Here is a 20,089-nt window from a genome sequence, read left to right on the forward strand (position 1 = left end):
TTAAGACCATAATGGCCACTTTACATAAAGTCCTTCCCACTAGCTTAAAAGGACAATTCATACTTCCCGAATCAATGAGTGAAATTTACAATAATTCTGCACTCTGAACTCAATTTTCACTGTTTCACTGCCAAGCTCTCCACATGAAGCTGTTCTGGGTTTTAACACAAAGAAACAAAATAGCGTGCTTATCTGAAGCACCAAGGCTATATTGGGAAAATAGGGAGTCCTTGAAACCAACTTCAAAACACTTGAGACCAGCTAGCCCACGGGTCCCACAGGGAGGCCCTGGAAAAGCCGGCTCTAGAGCCTGGTTTCCTATTGCCCTTCTCTTCGTCCTTGGCACCACCCTATTCCTCCTAAATCCTTCCCCATCCCAACCCGACGCCCTCAGCACAGGACTCAAGTAAACCACAAAAGACATCATTTGTTCATAAGGGCCCTTTGGTGAGCTTTTTTACATACCAAAGTATTTTCTTGCCTTTTAGAATATTTCCAACAATCACCTTGGTTTGGAGGGGGCCAGAATCATCTCAGATTTCTTCGAGAGAAATAGTTCTTCCATCTGGAACCTTGAGCTTTCAGGTGAGCACGTGGAAAGGAAGGGAGAAGGCGCTGGGAATCAGAGGAAGGGAAGAGGGGAAAAACAGATAATTCAATGTCTCTTTGAACCAGACCATGTTCTTCTAGTCTTGGAGACCAGAATACTGCATCTATGCCTGTTAAACCCTCCCAGTCACACTCCTCTAGCCCCCGCCATTTATCATCCATATCTGACATTACAGATGATATATAAACAATAATTTATCATATACTTTACCACCCAAACTGAATAGGGCACTATTAATTAACTGGAACCACAAGCAAACCGAGATATCTTGCACCCAATCGTAAACTATGTTTAATATGATTAAGAACATAAAATAAAATCATAAAAGAACAAATCACTTAAAAAAAAATACCTCGGCCGGGTGCGGTGGCTCAAGCCTGTAATCCCAGCACTTTGGGAGGCCGAGACGGGCGGATCACGAGGTCAGGAGATCGAGACCATCCTGGCTAACACGGTGAAACCCCGTCTCTACTAAAATACAAAACTAGCCGGGCGAAGTGGCGGGCGCCTGTAGTCCCAGCTACTGGGGAGGCTGAGGCAGGAGAATGGCGTAAACTCGGGAGGCGGAGCTTGCAGTGAGCTGAGATCTGGCCACTGCACTCCAGTCCGGGCGACAGAGCGAGACTCCGCCTCAAAAAAAAAAAAAAAAAAATAACTCTCCTCCTCTCCACACCAAGAGTTTCTTACAATGAAAAATTTATAATCACTGATATTAAAGGCTCAACAAATAAATTCAATGGCACATTAGTTACGAGTGAGTAGAATTAGTGGAAAACATTTTACCTTTGCAGCATAGAAAGACAAAGACATAGAGAATATAAAAGATAAAAGAATTAAAAGAATGAGTAGTTTCCAGATGGAGAAGAAATGAATGAGCAGCAATATTGAACAAATAACAGCTAACATATTCCCTAAATTGATAAATTTGCAGATACACGAATTCAAGTAACTCCTAAGAAAGATATATAAAAAGGAATCTACACTGGAGTATATCTCTGAAAAACCCTTAAGATACAGAGAAGATGTGAAGAGTGTCTAGGGAAAAAATACAGAAATAAAGTTTGTGTATTTTTCTTTATAAAGATGGAGTCTCGCTATGTTGTCCAGGCTAGTCTTAAACTCCTGGGCTCGAGCAATCCTCCCGCCTCAGCCTCCCAAAGTGGTGGGATTACAGGCAAAAGCCACCTTGCCCAGACTTAGTTTGTGTATTTTTAACATAAATGTTATTACAGGTCAGTTATTATTCTCCAATTTCTCTTGTTTTCCACTAAATATATCCTGGATTTCTTTCTATGGCAAAACAAATAGATTTATCTAATTCTCTTGGACTGCTGGCTAGTATTCTGAATTATGGACATAGTACAGTTTATTTAACACTCCCCTATCTGGGAGAAAAGAGATTAAAGTCATTTCTAATTTTGCCTTCAAGTAATGTTTTAAAGGACTTTCTTGTTCATGCATCTTTTAGGCACATGTTCTTGTATTTCTAGATAGACACCCAGGAGCACAATTACTGAATATAAAGATGTATCCATTTTTGTGAACTTAACAATTGATTTCCAAATTTCCCTTTAAAAAGACTGCCAGGTTATAATTCTACCAATGAACTGTTGCCTATACCATCCCCAGAAGGGAAATAGCAAGCTATTTGTGAATCAAAATGGTTAAGTGTGTGGGTGTAGAAGTCACAGTGCTTGGGTTCAAATCCCAGCTTTGACACTGGGCAAGTTTTTTAACCATTTTGTGCCTCATTTTCTCATTCATAAACTAAAGATAATTATATTACCTCAGATGGTTATTGTGAGGATTAAGTGAATTAAAATCTAAAACTCCCAGAACTATACCTAGTACATAAGTATTCGATGTGTTCCTCGCTATTATTTTCTTTGTTACTGTTACACATTCTATTACTATTGAAATAGAACACCTTTTGAGATGCTCACTTCCACTTCTATTTTCTCTTCTGTGAAATGTCAGTTGTTGCATGGGGTTTATAGTATGACTAAGTTTTAGCCATTCTTCATAAACTATAGGTAATCATACTTGAATGTTAGAATGTTAGATAAGGCTATATTTATGGTACTTTCTTTTTTTTTCCTTTTTTTTTTTTTTTTTTTTTTTGAGACAGTCTTGCTCTGTCACCAGGCTGGAGTGCAGTGGCTCGATCTCGACTCACTGCAACCCCCGCCTCCTGGGTTCAAGCAATTCTCCTGCCTCAGCCTCCTGAGTGGCTGGGACTAGCATGCCACCATGCCCGGCTAATTATTGTAGTTTTAATAGAGACAGGGTTTCACCATGTTGGACAGGATGGTCTCGATCGCTTGACCTCATGATCTGCCCGCCTCAGCCTCCCAAAATGCTGGAATTACAGGCATGAGACACCGTGCCCAGCCTGTTTATGGTACTTTCTTGTAGCAAAGTTTATGTCTTTTATTGATGTCAAGTTTTATAGTCTTTTCCTTTATGGATTTAATTTTGTAGTCTTGCTTTAAAACTCTTTCCCAAAGTTTAAAAAAATATTTTCCTGAACCAGCAGTGGTGGCATGCACTGATAGTCCCATTTACTCAGGAGGCTGAGGTGGGAGAATTGCTTGAGCCCAGGACTGGCTCCCCTGGGCAACATAGTAAGACCTATCTGTGAAAAAGAAAAACAAAACAAAATTAGGTAACAATATTTTCCTTTATTTTCTTCAATTTTTGTTGTTGTTGTTGTTTCTACTCTTAGCTCTCTAATATATCTAATACTTGTTTGTGCATGGCATGAGGTAGAAATCAGATGTTTTATTTCCAAAACTGATAGCCAGGTACTCCAGCATCTCAATGTCATAATTCATCCTTTTATGATTAATTTAAAATATCATCTTTATCATGTATTAAACTCCCATTATAAATATAGGTTTCCTTCTAGATTCTCTATTTCATTTCATTAATCTATTTATGTATTTCCATGTCAACACTGCATTGTCTTAATATTTGTTTAGAATATTAAAATTATAATTACCACACATGATAACATAAGATGTTGTGACTAATACAAAAAAAGATGATGTACTGTTTAATATATGTTATAAAATCTTATAATAAATATTTTTTGTTTGTTTTTGTTTTTGAGATGGAGTCTCCCTCTGTCACCCAGGCTGGAGCACAGTGGTGCCATCTCAGCTCGTTACAACCTCTGCCTCCTGGGTTCAAGTGATTTTCCTGTCTCAGCATTCCGGGTAGCTGGGATTACATGTGGCTGCTGCCATGCCCAGCTAATTTTTGTATTTTTAGTAGAGACAGAGTTTTGTCATGTTGGCCAGGCTGGTCTCAAAGTCCTGACCTCAAGTGATCCACCGCCTCGGCCTCCCAAAGTGCTGGGATTACAGGCATGAGCCACTGTGCCCAGCCAATAAATATGTTTTGTATGTGAGTGAGCATACCTTTTTTCAAAGTAATCATCTTGAATCTTTTTTTCAAAATAGTTCTGCAATATTGGCTATTAGTATTGTAAGTAATAGTAATCTTGGCTATTCTTGCACAGTTTCTCCTCCAGGTGAATTTGAGAATCATTTTGTCAAGTTCTATTTAAGAAAAAAATAAAAAGAAGAAAAAAACACCTGTTGGGGTTTTGGTTGGGGTTCCATTTAATATTCTAGATTAATTTATGAAAGAACTGACATATTCGCAATATTGAGTCTCCTCATTTATGAACATGGTTTATCTCTACTCCTTCAGGTCTTTATATATATACATTTTTTTTTTCTTTTCTTTTCTTTTTTTTTTTTTGAGAAGGAGTTTCACTCTTGTTTCCCAGGCTGGAGTGCAATGGTGCGATCTTGGCTCACCACAATCTCTGCTTCCTGGTTTCAAGTGATTCTCCTGCCTCAGCCTCCCAAGTAACTGGGATTACAGGTGTGAGCCACCGTGGCCAGCCCCAGGTCTTTTTATATTCTTGAGTAAAGTTTTAGTTTCTTCTATTATAAGCCTTACATTATTTATATTAGGGTTTATTTCTAGGTCTTCTATTATTTTATCTTATGTGAACAGAATGTTTTTTTCTATCACATTTTCTAATTGGTCATTACTGGTGTGTCTGAAAGCTATTAATTTTTATACATTGATTCCATATCCAGTCACTTTATTAAATTATCTTATGAGTTCTAACATTTTGTTAGTTAATTTTACAGAATTATTTAGATAGGTGACTATATCTGCAAATAATGATATTTTTTTCTTTTCCAATATTTATATCTCCTAATTATTTTTCTGGTTGCATTGGCTAAGACCCCTAACATAATGTGTTAACAGAGTACAGAAAGCTCTTTATAAAAATACAAATTGCCCAGTCCTATCCCAGTCTGGTGAAATCAGAATCTTTAGCAGGAGAAATCTTGGAATCTGTGTTTTTTCAAATTTCACAAATAATTCTTTTACAACCAGCTCTGTACTATCTGTAACCACTGATTTAAACACAAGAATTTGAATAACTAATCACCTAGTTTTATGCATTGACTAGCTTATTATCTCACTTTATTGGACCGTTAACAGACACAGCCAAACAAGTATTTGTGTTCCAGTGAATGCATTCATTCATTCATTCGTTCACTCACTTTATTAAGGACCTGTTATGTGCCAAGCACTATGTAGATGGTAAAGATACAAAGCTTATTGAGGGTTCAAAGGAGGAAATTTGGGAATAAGGCTCTATGTCGTGTACTTCCCAGAAATCACCAGTGTCTTACATTGCTTAGCAGGGCCACAACTCGGGTAGAGTGAGTGAGCCACTTGCGTTGGTCACAAACGTAAGGAGTGCCAAAATATCATGATGAGCAAAATATCAAGACATTAAATAAAAACAGCATCCAACAGGTATAGAATGGACTGAGGTGAATAAGGTCTAGTCACGTGTGTGCAGTGTCGGATTCTGTCTCTATTTAAAATTATAAACACACCGGGCATGAAGCCCAGCACTTTAGGAGGCTGAGGTGGACAGATCACGAGGTCAGGAGTTTGAGACCAGCCTGACCAACATGATGAAACCATGTCTCTACTAAAAATACAAAAATTAGCCGGGCGTGGTGTCACACACCTGTAATCCCAGCTACTCAGGAGGCTGAGGCAGGAGAATTGCTTGAACCCAGGAGATGGAGGTTACAGTGAGCCAAGATCATGCCACTGCACTTCAGCCTGGGTGACAGAGCGAGACTCTATAAAAAATAAATAAATAAAAATTTAAAAATTAAAATAAAAAAACACTTGTTATATATAGATGATTTTGGACTAATTTTGATTTTTTTAGTGTATTAGGATATTCTTCTTCTTGATCACTGAATTTTTAGGCACCCCTTAAATTTTGCACCCATGGCAAGTGTCTCACTCACAAGTGTCCCAGTCCTGCTGCTTGAACTTAGATGAGCATTTTTAGGATGTTACAGACTCTAGGCACTAGACTGGGGGTTGATGTTGCTAATGAATGCACAGGGTATGCTACCAACTCCTGGAATTTCATGGCAGAGAGAAAAGGCAATGTTAAAGGAGACAGTAAACAGTTGCCTTGTTCTCTTTTGTCCACATAATACTTGCTTTAAGTCCCCTTCCCTCCTCTCCCCTCCCCTCCCCTCCCCTCCCTTCCCTTCTCTTCCTTTCCTTTCCTTTCTTACTTGATTTTATTATTTTATTTTATTTTTGAGATGAAGTCTTGCTCTGTCACCCAGGCTAGAGTGCAGTGGTGTGATCTCAGCTCACTGCAATTTCCACCTCCCAGGTTCAAGCATTTCTCATGCCTCAGTCTCCTGAGTAGCTGAGACCACAGGCATGCACCATCTTGCCTAATTTTTTGTATTCTTAGTAGAGACAGGGTTTTCCATGTTGGCCAGACTGGTCTCGAACTCCTGACCTCAGGTGATCCACCCACCTTGGCCTGTAAACGTTCTGGGATTAGAGGCATGAGCCACCATGCCCAGGCTCCTTTCCTTTTTTTTTTTTTTTTTTCCAGACAGGATCTTGGTCTGTCCCTCAGGCTGGAGTGCAGTGGCACCGACATAGCTCACTGCAGCCTCGACCTCCTAGGTTCAAGTGATCCTCCCACCTCTGCCTCCAAAGTATCTGGGACCACAGGTTCATGCCACCATGCCTGGCTAATTTTTTAAAAAATTCTTTGTAGAGACAAGGACTCACTATGTTGCCCAGGCTGGTCTCAAACTCCTGGGCTCAAGCGATCCTCCCACCTCCGCCTCCCAAAGTTTCTCTGTCTGATTGTTCTGAAGGGAAATGGACTGGGAGGGGCAGGGGGTGGGAGAGGCCATGGTGAACTAGCAGTGCATCGCTGACACACCACCCTCACTACAGGAAATGACTTCAAGGAAGAATCCGCAGCACCGCTCTGCCAAGCCCTGTCGGTAAGAGGCAGGGAGTGCAGCCAAGCCACGTGGGTGATGTCCCTGGGAGATCTGGGCAACCTGGGGCTGCTATGGGCACAGTGACCTGAGGCTACTTTCACATGTTAGGGACTGGGGAGTGTTTAGACCCTGCCAACCCCAGCAAAAGCCGCAGCAAATGGTAGAGCTGTTTATATGGCACTAAGTTCTCCCAGTACAGTCCAACAAAAAATGCCTAAGATAACGTCTTCACCTAAGTTTTGGTACATGAGAGCCCTGCCATCACACTGCCCTGAGATAAGTAAGATATTTGCAATCAGAAGACAAAAAATCTTTCTCTTTCCCCTGTTTGTTTCTGTAGACCAATTACCGAATTAAGAAGCTGGATCTCAGTCACAACCAATTCTCTGATATAGGAGGGGAGCAACTGGGCCAGATGCTGGGTGAGTCTCCCTGGAGGAAGGGACAGCAAAGGGGAGGGATGGGGAGGATTACTTGGCAGAGCTGAATCTCCCTTTTTAACATTATTTTTAAATGTTGTGATTATAAAAGTGATGTAAACCATGCCCAAAATATATTCAGAATTGGCTCGGTGCAGTGGCTTATGCCTGTAATCCCAGAACTTTGGGAGCCTGAGGCAGAAGGATTGCTTGAGCCCAGGAGTTCAAGACCAGCCTGGGCAACATAGGGAGACCCCTGTCTCTTTAAAATATCAAAAAATTAGCCAGGTATGGTGGTGCACACCTGTAGTCCCAGCTACCTGGAAGGCTGAGGTGGGAGGATCCTTTGAACCTAGAAAGTCGAGGCTGCAGTGAGCTATAATCATGCCACTCCACTCCAGCCTTGGCAACAGACACCCTGTCTCAAAAGAAGGAGAGGGAGAGGGAGTTGGAGAAGGAGAAGGAGAGGAAGAGGGAGAGGGAGAGGGAGAGGAAGTGGGAGAGGGAGAGGGGAGGGGAGGGGACAGGAAGGGGAGGGGAAGAAGCAGCAGCAGCAAACACCTGAACATGGGAAGCAAAACTTTACAACGATTAGAAGAACATAGAAACAACTAACAACTGGCTGATCTCAGGAAGGCTAATGACTGTTAAGTAAGGCCCAGTAAGCGTAAACGGTCCAAAAGCAATTGAAAAGTATCTTTTGGGTACTATGCTTATTACCTGGGTGATGAAATGATCAGTACACCAAACCCCTGAGACATGCAATTTACCTATATAACAAACCAGCACATGTACACCTGAATCTAAAAGTTTTAAAAATTCCCATATTTGACAACAATACATTTGAAACATGCATATCATAAAAAGACACATAACCATGAACAACCTTAAAAGACAAGCAACAGGCCGGACGTGGTGGCTCATGCCTGTAATCCCAGCACTTTGGGAGGCCAAGGTGGGTGGATCACAAGGTCAAGATATCAAGACCATCCCGGCCAACATGGTGAAACCCTATCTCTACTAAAAACACAAAATTAGCCAAATGTGGTGGTGTGCGCCTGTAGTCCCAGCTACTCGGGAGGCGAGGTAGGAGAATTGCCTGAACCCAACAGGTGGAGGTTGCAGTGAGTCGAGATCGTGCCACTGTACTCCAGCCTGGGCAACAGAAGGAGACTCCGTCTCAAAACAAAACAAAAGACAAGCAACAGACAGGGGGTAGACATTTGCAGCATTTGTAGAGTACAAAAATTAGTATTCAGAATGTTGATAAAAGATCCTTAGCTCAATTAGACAATGGTAAATAGCCTCAATAGAGCAATGGTCAAGGCAAATGCCTTGAAAGTCGAGTGCCCAAATCTCTTTACTAATTAGAGAAATGAAAGGTTCTCCTTGTCATCTATTAAAGCTGTGAAAGTTGAAAGCCAGTGAATGTCAAAGGCTGCGGACAACCGAGCAAAATAAGAATACTTCTAAGCTGCCGGGCACTTTTGAGAACAACTTGACAATCCTGGGTAAATTTGAAAATGTGTCTATTCTCTGATGCAGAAATTCCCTCCCATCAAGGGGAATTGTCTCAGAGAAGCTGTCACACATACACAGAGAAATGTGTGAGGAGGTTATTACAGCATCGTCATAAAAGAGAAAAAAAAATAGTAACAACCTAAATAGTCATCCCCAGGCAAATGAGTAGAAAAAAGGAAGTTGTCACAGGAGTCTAAGCAAGACAGGAAAAGAGCTTGAGCTCAGGGAGGAGGTGGGGATAGAGAAGAGTGAATGAATTCAGAATATATTTTGGGGGTAAAGCCAAAAGGACTTGCTGATGTGAAGAATGGGGGAAAGAGAGAGAGATAGACTCATGGTCATTTTGCTTCAGCTATTGGTTGGATGACGGTGTTGTTTACATGGATGGAGACAACTCAGGGAGTAACAGAGACAGGAGGGACAGGAGATAGGAGCCCCATTTTCCATTTTGGCTACGTGATGTTTGCAGTGGCCATTTGACACCTACATAGAGAAGTCAGGTAGATGGTTCGCTGTATGAGTTTAGAGCTTGGTGAAGAGATCAGGGCTGAAGATACACATTTGTGGGTCATAGGTATATAGATGTATTTAAAACCATGAGGCAAGATGAGGTCATCTAGGCAGGGAGTGTAGACAGAGAGTTGAGTAGGTGGCCATCGAACTGACCTTTGGGTCACTCCAACATTTTTAGGTTTCACAGAGGAGGAAGAGGAGTCTGAGGAGTGGTCAGTCAAATAGGAGGGATACCAGAAAAGTGAGATGGCAGGAGCCAAGGAAGGGAGCAGTTCAGGAAGAAGGCCGGCAGTTGCATCAAATGCTGTTGAGAGGTCAAATAAGACAAGGATAAAATAGTGACCATGCCACTTGGCAGCATGGAGAGTTAGTGGCTTTGAAAGTACTATTTTAACTATTCACAGTAACAAAGACATGGAATCAACCTAAATGCCCATCAGTGGTAGACTGGATTTAAAAAAAAAAAAATGTGGTGCATATACACCATGGAATACAATGCAGTTACAAAAAAAAAAAAAAAAAAAACAGTGAAATCATGTTCTTGGCAGGAACAGGGATGGAGCTGGAGGCCATTATCCTTAGCAAACTAATGTAGGAACAGAAAACCAAATACCACCTGTTCTCAATTATAAGTGGGAGCTAAATGATGAGAACACACGAACACAGAGAGGGGAACAGACACTGGGGACTAACTGAGGGTGGAGGGAGGGAGGAGGGAGAGGAACGGGAAAAATAATGAGTACTAGGCTTAATACTTGGGTGATGAAATAATCTGTGCAACAAACCCTGTGACACAAGTTTACCTATATAACAAACCTGCACATGTACCCCTGAACTTAAAATTAAAAAAAAAGAGGAAGTGCTGTTTTAGCGGAGTGGGTGAGTATGGAAACCCAACTGGAGGAGGTTGAGTTGAAAATGGAGGCCTGGCACAGTGGCTCATGCCTGTAATCCCAGTGCTTTGGGAGGCTAAGATGGGAAGCCAGGAGCTCAATACCAGCTTGGGCAACATAGTGAGACCCTCTCACTACAAAAAATTCAAAAATTAGGCCGGGCACAGTGTCTCACACCTGTAATCCCAGCAGTTTGGGAGGCTGAGGCAGGTGGATCACCTGAGGTCAGGAGTTCAAGACCAGCCTGGCCTTGAGGCAGAGGTTGCAGTGAGACGAGATCCTGCTGAAGCCTGGGTGACAGAGTGAGACTTCATCTAAAAAAAAAAAAAATCAAAAATTAGCTGGGCATGGTGGCACATGCCTATAGTCCCAGCTACTTGGGAGGCTGAGGTGGGAGAATTGCTTGAGCCCAGGAGTTAGAGGTTATAGTGAGCTGTGATCATGCCACTGTACTCCAGCCTGAGCAACAGAGTGAGACCCTGTCCTCTAAAAATAGAAAATAGGATGCAAAGCAAAAAGAACACTATAGGCAACTGCAGAAGTTCTGCTGGGAAAGTTGGAACAGAAAGAGGGGGCAGGAGCCAAGGGAGACATAGAGTCCAAGGAGGGTTCTTAAGGATGGAAAATGCTGAGAGGAAGAAAGAAAAAACTGATGTTACAGAAGAAGAAGGAGGTAATTACAGGAGCAAAGTCCATGAGAAGGCTGCAGGCAATGGAGTCCAGAACAGAAGTGCAGAGCTCGCCAGCCTGAGAGAGCAGGAGGGACAGTTCATTCATGGAAAAACAGACGAGGAAAGGATGGTGCAGGTGCAGGTAAGTGGATAGATTTCATGGTGGCATTTGAAGCCTGTCATTGCTGCTATTTTCTCAGTGAAGTAGGAGGCAAGATCTTCAGCTGAAAGTTCAGTTCACATCACTAGGGTTGATGCGAGGGCAGGAGGTATAAAATACCGTGTAGGAGGGAGGAGCAACATGTAATGGAAGCACCTTTCCATGTGGGGCAGTTTGAGTCTCTGTCTGAAAGCTGAGGTCATAAATTTAACGTGAGACAGACTGTGCTCTCTTTTTTGTTTTTGACACGGAGTCTCACTCTGTCGCCCAGGCTGGGTGGAATGCAGTGGCACGATCTTGGCTCACTGCAGCCTCTGCCTCCCGGGTTCAAGCAATTCTCATCCCTCAACCTCCTGAGTAGCTGGGATTATACACCCAAGCCATCACGCCCAGCTAATTATTTTGTATTTTTGGTAGAGATGGGTTTTCACCATGTTGGCCAGGCTGGTCTCCAACTCCTGGCCTCAAGTGATCCACCCTCCTTGGCCTCTCAAAGTGCTGGGATTACAGACGTGAGCCACTGTGCCCGGCCTGTGCCCTCTTTTAAAATGGTTATAATCGTACTGCAAATGCAGCTTTTAAAAACATTTACTATTGCTGGGTGCGGTAGCTCATGCCTGTAATCCCAACACTTTCGGAGACTGAGGCGGGTGGACCACCTGAGGTCAGGAGTTCAAGACCAGCCTGGCCAATATGGTGAAATCCTGTCTCTACTAAAAATACAAAAAAATTAGCTGGACGTGGACTTGGGTGTATAATTCCAGCTACTCGAGAGGGTGAGTAGCTTGAACCTGGGAGGCGGAGGTTGCGGTGAGCAGAGATCGCGCCATTGCACTCCAGCCTGGGCAACAACAGCGAAATTCCGTCTCAAAAATAAAAAAAATAAAAAACAAAAAATTAAAAAAAAAAAAACACTTATTATTTGAAGTGATTGCTATGTGACAGGCATCATGTTGGGCATTTTACATCGATCCTCATAAAACTCTATATAGGTTGATTTATCCATTGTACAGATAAGGAAACAAGTGTAAAGGAAGGATAAGTAACCTGCCTGAAATCACACATGTAGTAAGTGGTGAGATCAGAATTACAATCTAACGTGTGTGGCCATTTGAGTGATGCGGGTGTGTAAGGTGTGGCTTAAATGAGGGAACTGGAGAGAAGAGGAAATAAGGGTAAGAAGAGAGTGAGGGAGAAAGGAGAGGTGGTAATGAAGACAGGAGAAAGTTTGTTCCCAAAATTATATAAGGTGTTGTGTACTTTTTACTAAAAATTCACACTGAGGGTTGACACAAAGAGAAGCATGATCAGAACATAGTGCACTGTTCATAAAAAATAAGAAATAGGCCAGCTGCAGTGGCTCATGCCTATAATCTCAGCACTTTGGGAGGCCGAGGTGGGTGGATCACCTGGGGTGAGGAGTTCCAGACCAGCCTGGCCAACATGATGAAACCCTGTCTCTACTAAAAATACAAAAAATTAGCTGGGCGTGGTGGCAGGCACCTATAATCCCAGCTACCCGGGAGGCTGAAGCAGGAGAATCACTTGAACCCAGGAGGTGGAGGTTGCAGTGAGCCGAGATTGTGCCATTGCACTCCAGCCTGGCAACAAGAGCAAAACTCTGTCTCAAAAAAAAAAAAAAAAAGAAAGAGCAAAAGAAAAGAAATAAGACATTATTCCTGGGCCAGAGGCCTAAAGGCAGTTCCTCCCATTCAGTAATGGTTCAAGAGGACTTTAGCCTTTCCATCAATGGCCTCCTTGGCATAACTGTCCTACCCAAATAAAAACAACAATAATAGTGTGTTTAAATAGGATGTTCCAACCCTGTGGAACATGTAAGCAAAATCATCTTCAGGTCAGAACAAAAGTATGATTTCTGTGCAAACCCAGCTTCTCACCAAGCCTGATGCCTCCCCACTTCCAACTCATTGTGCCCCTGAGCCTCTCCTGGAGAGAAATTCTAGAGTCACCACTGCAGCCATGGCCTGCCATGATAAAGACATCACGTGACGTAATATGCCAGGTCCATCACAGCCTTCCTGTGTAAATACAGCCCCTGAAGATGTTTTCCAGCTGCTTCTATTTTAATTCATAAAATTCCACCAGATAAATAATTCTTGCTTTTATTTATTTATTTATTTTTGAGATGCAGTCTTGCTCCGTCACCCAGGCTGGAGTGCAATGGCGCCATCTTGGCTCACTGCAACCTCCGCCTCCCAGGTTCAATCAATTCTCCTGCCTCAGCCTCCTGAGTAGCTGGGACTACATGTGTGAGCCACCATGCCCAGTGAATTTTTGTATTTTTAGTAGAGACAGAGACAGGGTTTCACCATGTTGGCCAGGCTGGTCTCAAACTCCTGACCTCTGGTGATCCACCTGCCTTGGCCTCCCAAAGTGCTGAGATTACAGGTGAGCTACCATGCCCGGCCAAATAATTCTTACTTTTCTTTTCTTTTTTTTTTTTTTTGAGACAGAGTCTCGCTCCATTGCCAGGCTGGAATACAGTGGCACGATCTCGGCTCACTGCAACCTCTGCCTCCCAGGTTCAAGCGATTCTCCTGCCTCGGCCTCTCAAGTAGCTGGGACTAAAGGCACATGCCACCACACCCAGCTAATTTTAGTATTTTTAGTAAAGACGCAATTTCACCATGTTGGCCAGGATGGTCTCGATCTCTTGACCTCGTGATCTGCCCACCTTGGCCTCCCAAAGTGCTGGGATTACAGGCGTGAGCCACTGTGCCCGGCTAATTTTTACTTTTATAAATGATGCCATGGTAAACATCTACAAGCACCTTGCTCTTCCCATATTCTGTGCTGTCGTCTTAGATAGAGTCTCAGAGGTGAGTGATAGAGTATGCATATTTTAATGGGAAAATATCTGTGATCAGATAATATCTGCCAAATAGACTATACCAATTTCCTTCCCACCTAAACTGTGTAAGGAGGATTATTTCACCACATCTTTGCCAGCTTTGGGGATCATCTTACAATTTTGTGTTTAAATGAATAACTAAAAAAATTATTATCTGAGAATTTTACTTTGCATGACCTCTGAGTGGTCTTTATCCCCAATGTCATGGGCATCTGTTAACTCTGAGAATGGGTTTTCTGGGCTGTGGGAGATGCTAAGCCAGTTCCCTCCCTGTTTCAGCCATCAATGTGGGGCTCACGTCACTGGATCTGAGCTGGAATAACTTCCACACAAGGGGAGCTGTGGCCTTGTGCAACGGTCTCCGGGTAAGGCACTCTCCAGGAGGGGTGGGTGGGGTCCAGTTGAAGACAGCCAGGGCCTCCCATTTGGCCATCCTAAGCCTCTTCCTCATGGTCCCCATCAATGGTCACCATCAATGAGGGTATACTGAGCTCTCATCAGATACTTTTCAAGACCAATGTCTCCCTCCCACAATTCCTGGATGCACGTTATTCTTTTTTTTTTTTTGAGATGGAGTCTCACTGTGTGGCCCAGCCTGGAGTGCAGTGGTGCATTCTCCGCTCACTGCAACCACCACCTCCCGGGTTCAAGCGATTCTCCTGCCTCAGCCCCCTGAGTAGCTGAGACTACAGGTGTCCGCCACCATGCCCAGCTAATTTTTGTATTTTTAGTAGAAACATGGTTTCACCATATTGGCCAGGCCGATCTCGAACTCCTGACCTTGTGATCCGCCCGCCTCCCAAAGTGCTGGGATTACAGGTGTGAGCCACCGCGCCTGGCCTGTACATTATTCTTTAGTATAAATCATATCTGCTGAGGCCAGAGTGGCATCTTTGGATACACTTCAAGAGGGCAGTTTAATTAGTGGGTAGGGAATGACCAGAAGCCAAAGGGAGGGAGTCTCATGAGCACTTGAGACTGAGCCCAGCTGGGAGCTCTGAATGATCTGGCAAATCCATCAGTCCTGGGGACCACTGAGTGCCCAGTCTGGATGCCAACAGCGGGTGGAAGTCAGGGCCCTTGTGGTTGGATGAGTCACGCGCAACCTTGATGCTGGTGCTGTTCTCCCCTCTTCCTGGAGGGTAATGTAACCCTGACAAAGCTGGATCTCTCCATGAATGGCCTTGGGAATGAGGGGGCTGTGGCCCTAGGGGAGGTCCTCCGACTCAACAGCTGCCTGGTCTACCTGGATGTCGGCAGCAATGACATTGGCAATGAAGGGGCCTCCAAAATCAGCAAAGGACTGGAATCCAATGAAAGCCTCAGAGTTCTGAAGGTAGTCTTTAGCTGGAAAGGTGCTATTTTGTGTGTGTGTGTGTGTGTGTGTGTGTGTGTGTTGGGGTGAGTTGGGGGCTGCATAATACTGGAGAGAATAATTGGAAACATCTGTACTTCATATATGCATGTATTTTTTTTTTTTTTTACCACCTCTTGGCTGTAAATGCAGTGACCATTCTCTACTATAAAGCCAGTGTCACCCTCAGTGCTCCCTGGTGCACTACAGATCTTACTAACAGGGCTTCCTTCCTCCCATCTGGGTCTCCTTCAGGATCTTCTCCACATTGCCACCAGAGTGTGATTTTTTTTTCTTCTTTTGAGACAGGGTCTGGCTCTGTCCCCCAGGTTAGAGTGCAGTGGTGCAAACTCGGCTCACCGCAACCTCCGCCTCCCAGGTTCAAACCATCCTCCCACCTCAGTCTCCTAAAGTGCTGGGATTACAGGCATGAGCCACTGTGCCTAGCCCTCAGAATGTGCTTTTTGAATACAAACCTGACGTCCATTCCCCTTCCTCCAGCCCCTCAGTCTCCTGTCTTTCAGCTTACACCCCCACATGGCTTCCTGTTGCTCAGATCCCGTTCGCTGAGCCCCAAGTGCCCCTCTAGCCTCAGTCCACCCGGTGCTCTCCCTTGCTCTGCACCCAAGACCCCCTGGTCTTCTCTCCGCTCCTTTCCTCCTACCACAGAGGCTTGGCCGCTCCCCCTCCACTTGCTTGCTGCTGGGATCCTCCGTCTAGGGGACCTGCTCCGAGAGCCCTGCTCCCTACTTCCCATAGAACTTGCTGCCCTTTCTAATTCCATGCACATAAGGGCTCTTTGCTCACCTGTCATCCCCTCGAATGTGAAAGCTTCATCAGAACGAAGACTGTGTTTGGGCCAGGTACAGTGGCTCACGCCTGTAATCCCAGCCCTTTGGGAGGCCGAAGTGGGTGGATCACTTGAGGTCAGGAGTTCAAGACCAGTGTGGCCAACATGGTGAAACCTGTCTCTAATAAAAATAAAAGGCCGGGCACGGTGGCTCAAGCCTGTAATCCCAGCACTTTGGGAGGCCGAGACGGGCGGATCACGAGGTCAGGAGATCAAGACCATCCTGGCTAACACGGTGAAACCCCGTCTCTACTAAAAAATACAAAAAACTAGTCAGGCGAGGTGGCGGACACCTGTAGTCCTAGCTATTCGGGAGGCTGAGGCAGGAGAATGGCGTGAACCCGGGAGGTGGAGCTTGCAGTGAGTTGAGATCCGGCCACTGCACTCCAGCCTGGGTGACAAAGCGAGACTCTGTCTCAAAAAAAAAAAAAAAAAAAATACAAAATTAGCCAGGCGTGGTTGTGCATGCTTGTAATCCCAGCTACTTGGGAGGCTGAGGCAGGAGAATCACTGAACCCAGGAGACGGAGGTTGCTGTAAGCCGAGACCATGCCACTGCACTCCAGCCTGGGTGACAGAGCGAGACTCCGTCTCAAAAAAAAAGATCAAAGACTGGTTTTCCCATCATTAAACTCCTTATACCTAGTCCCTCATACCTAGCATAGTGTTGGGCACATAGTAGAAGCCCAGTGAATATTCATCAAATGAATGAATTAATGAATACATATTTCATTTTAAATTAATTTACTTGTAGATGCTAATTTATAATATAGATGCTATTGAGTGGTTGGAAAATAAATGAAAGGTGAGGACTTCTATTAATCATCTCCCTTTCTGGGGCTCCTGCCAAGAGCCAGCTCTCATTACTCATAGCCTCACCTGGTAATGTGGGCTCTGTTAGCCCTACTTGTCAGATGAGAAAACTGAGGTTGTGTGACTTGCTTACGCCACACAAGTAGCAGGAGGCAGAGGGAAGCCTGCTCTACCTGGTTTTCCATGGCAACTCCAAATCCCTCAATATGTGAGGGTGACTGGGGAGACCACAGATGTCAGGGTCCTGAAGAAAAAAAGAACAGTAAGGAAACAGTGAGGAAGGGGATGCCATCTGAGAGGACAACCATGAGGAGCTGCTAAGAGGACAGGAGGAAGCCAGATTCTGACAGGCAGGAGCACAGTGACTACAGACCAAACAGATTGGCCATCTAGTGACCAGTAGATCTGGGAGTCCCAGCTGGGGTGGAGTGGGGCCAGGCATAACTCAGATAGAGACTGACCCAGGCTGTGGGTGGCTCAGCCCCATTGGCTGAGGAAGCCAGGGACAGTCTGAGAAACTGAATTTTAAAAGACTAAGCAGTTGCCTCAGCAAAATGGCAATAGGGGGCTTTGCTGTTTTGTGGGTATATATGGTTTAAATCATTTTTGCCGCTTTTCTCATTTTCCGCAATTACCATATGTAATTAATATATTTCAATTTTCTAAAACGTTTTAGAAGTAAAAGAGAAAAGTTTAAGACAAAACTCTTAGTTTGGCCACCACGGAAACCACATCAACTTTGCCACAGGAATTATCAATGGGTCTCCACATCCAGCCCTGGTGCCCATTTCCCCTAAACTTGGAAAAATAAGGAATTCCCATTAGGAAGTGAGTCCAGCAAAGGATTCTAGATGCTGAGCTCCACGAGGCCTGGGCCCCAGGCCTGCATTTTCTTACAGGAGTATATCAGAGCCTGGAACACAGCTGACATATACTAGGTGCTCAGTAAGAGTTTTGGCTGCCTCATGATGAAGCCACTTAGCTGAAAGCCTTCAATAATAAGAACTATTGTTCATTGACAGCATACTGCTTACCAGGCACTCATTTTAATGCTTTGCCTGAATTGGTATGGTAAGTCCTCAGAGCAGCCATAGGTGATAAGTACAAAGCGATCAGGGAATTAATGAAACGCCAGGCAGCTGGTAAGCAAAGCCACCAGGCTCCAGAGTCCCTTCTGTTAACTTCTATCCATGCTTCAGCAGCTCCTAGCACCACTGGGATAATGTCCTTGTTCCTTCTACAAGCCTATAAGGTTCTCCATGATGTGGTCCATCCCAGCTCTGTGGCCTCATTCTCTCTGCTTCTGCTCACAAACATCTCATGCTGTTTCACACACCTATGCCTTTGCACTTGCCTACTCTTTACTTCTTTGATGAATCTTGTTTCCTCCTCTGGTTTTGCCCCCCTTCCTCAGACCTCACTAATCCTCATTAGTCCTGCAAGGCTTAGCTCCATGGTCCCCTCCCCTATGCTGCATGCTCCTTTCCTTGCTCCTGCAGTACCCAGGTGTACCTCTGTCACTGCTGTCATAACACTTCTGATGCTATTGGCTTGTTTGCCTTTCTCTCCCAGTTACAGTGTTAAGCTACCCAAGGGCAGAAACCTTGCCATGTCTGCCTATGTGTCCCTCAGTGCTTAGTCCAGTAGCTGGCATATGGCAAGCCTCTAATTAATATGTGCTGGATGGATGGATGGATGGATGGATGAGCAGTGAGATGAACAGATGGCTGGCTGGATGGATGGATGGCTAGATGGATGGATGGATGACAGGTGGATGGATGAGTAGATGCACAGGTAGATGAATGGATGGATGGATAGATATATGGTTGGATAGATAGATGGTTGGATAAATGAGCAGTTGGATGGACAGATCTGTGGGTGGATGGATGGATGGATGAGCAGTGAGTTGGATAAGTGAGTGGATGGATGGATGGATGGATGGATGGATGGATGGATGAGAGGTGGATGAATGAGGAGATGAACAGGTGAATGAATAGGTAGATAGATGGTTGGGTGGATGAGCAGTGAGATGGACAGATGAGTGGGTGGGTGGATGGATGCATGGAGGGGAGAGCAGTGAGATGGATAAGTTGGTGGTTGGATGAATGGATGGATGGATGGGCAGATGGATGAGCAGTGAGATGGATGAGTAGATAAGTGGATGAATGGATGGATAGATAGATGGTTGGATGGATGGATGGATGGATGAATGGATGAGCAGTGAGATAGGCAGACAGATGGATAAACAAACAGATGGATAAGGAGATAATTACTTACAGAGAAGTCTGGGTATGAGACAGAGGTTGTGATTTGATGAGATGTAGCAACTGTGCTCTGGGCCAGCCTCATCCTCCCATCTCAGCCTCCTCTTGTCTTGATTCTCCCTCTATAGCTTTTCCTGAATCCCATAAGTATGGATGGGGCTATTTTACTTATCCTGGCTATCAAGAGGAACCCCAAATCCAGGATGGAAGAGCTTGATATTTCTGTAAGTGATCAAATGGTAGTTGCTTGTGTCTGGGCACAAGTCAGTGACCCTGTCCACTCTATACTCTGTGTTGGCCGGAGCCAACAGCTCTATCCCTCACAGGCCCTCACACAAGTGCTCCATGAAAGGGTCACTTCTTTTGTTACAACTCTACCCTCTCCAGGGATCCTTTTAGGAAGCGTAGCTATTTAGTCAGTAACATCATAGTGAGAAATAATTTACCAGATACTGGAAACTAGAGCTATGAAAACCTGAGAATAGAGATAAGGAAATGCCAAAAAGAAAGGCAGGAGGACTCCAAAACAGAATTCTTTAACATCAGCTTCTCTGATGGAGTGGCCCTGGGTCCCAGAATGTTTCCAGAATCACAAAATTTATAGAATCTGGGTATTAAAACACATACTTTAGTTTCATTTCATGAGTTGGCCTGTTAGACTCAGAGCAGTATTTTTGGGTGAATATCTCTTGATAAAGGAAGAAAGCCCCAGGAGGTGACTTCAGATCCTGCTGGGAACTCTTGCCTGAATCAGCATATGGGTGGCATGT

General features: G+C 44.3%; 2 protein-coding genes across 11 annotated transcripts in view; one reads left to right on the forward strand and one right to left on the reverse strand.

Annotated features, from left to right (window-relative positions):
• The window catches only part of ANGEL1 (angel homolog 1), a 49,678-nt gene extending 49,145 nt beyond the window's left edge, over nt 1–533 (reverse strand). The window contains exon 1 of the mRNA XM_017880587.1: nt 466–533. The gene's annotated coding sequence lies outside the window, so the exon portion shown is untranslated. The remainder of the gene's footprint in view (nt 1–465) is intronic.
• Nucleotides 1–20,089, forward strand: part of LRRC74A (leucine rich repeat containing 74A) — a 43,690-nt gene that overhangs the window by 10,867 nt on the left and 12,734 nt on the right. For 6 of the 10 annotated variants that reach the window (XM_017880594.1, XM_017880590.1, XM_017880591.1 and 3 more), the window contains exons 5-10: nt 489–585; nt 6,941–6,990; nt 7,331–7,412; nt 14,319–14,404; nt 15,181–15,375; nt 19,448–19,543. In XM_017880594.1, coding sequence (XP_017736083.1) covers nt 489–585; nt 6,941–6,990; nt 7,331–7,412; nt 14,319–14,404; nt 15,181–15,375; nt 19,448–19,543 — 606 coding nt within the window. The remainder of the gene's footprint in view (nt 1–488; nt 586–6,940; nt 6,991–7,330; nt 7,413–14,318; nt 14,405–15,180; nt 15,376–19,447; nt 19,544–20,089) is intronic. The other 4 variants (XM_017880592.1, XM_017880595.1, XM_017880598.1 and 1 more) reach the window with 4 other exon arrangements.

Source organism: Rhinopithecus bieti, unplaced genomic scaffold (assembly GCF_001698545.2).
Source record: "Rhinopithecus bieti isolate Rb0 unplaced genomic scaffold, ASM169854v2 scaffold_11380, whole genome shotgun sequence".
Classification (NCBI taxonomy): Eukaryota; Metazoa; Chordata; class Mammalia; order Primates; family Cercopithecidae; genus Rhinopithecus; species Rhinopithecus bieti.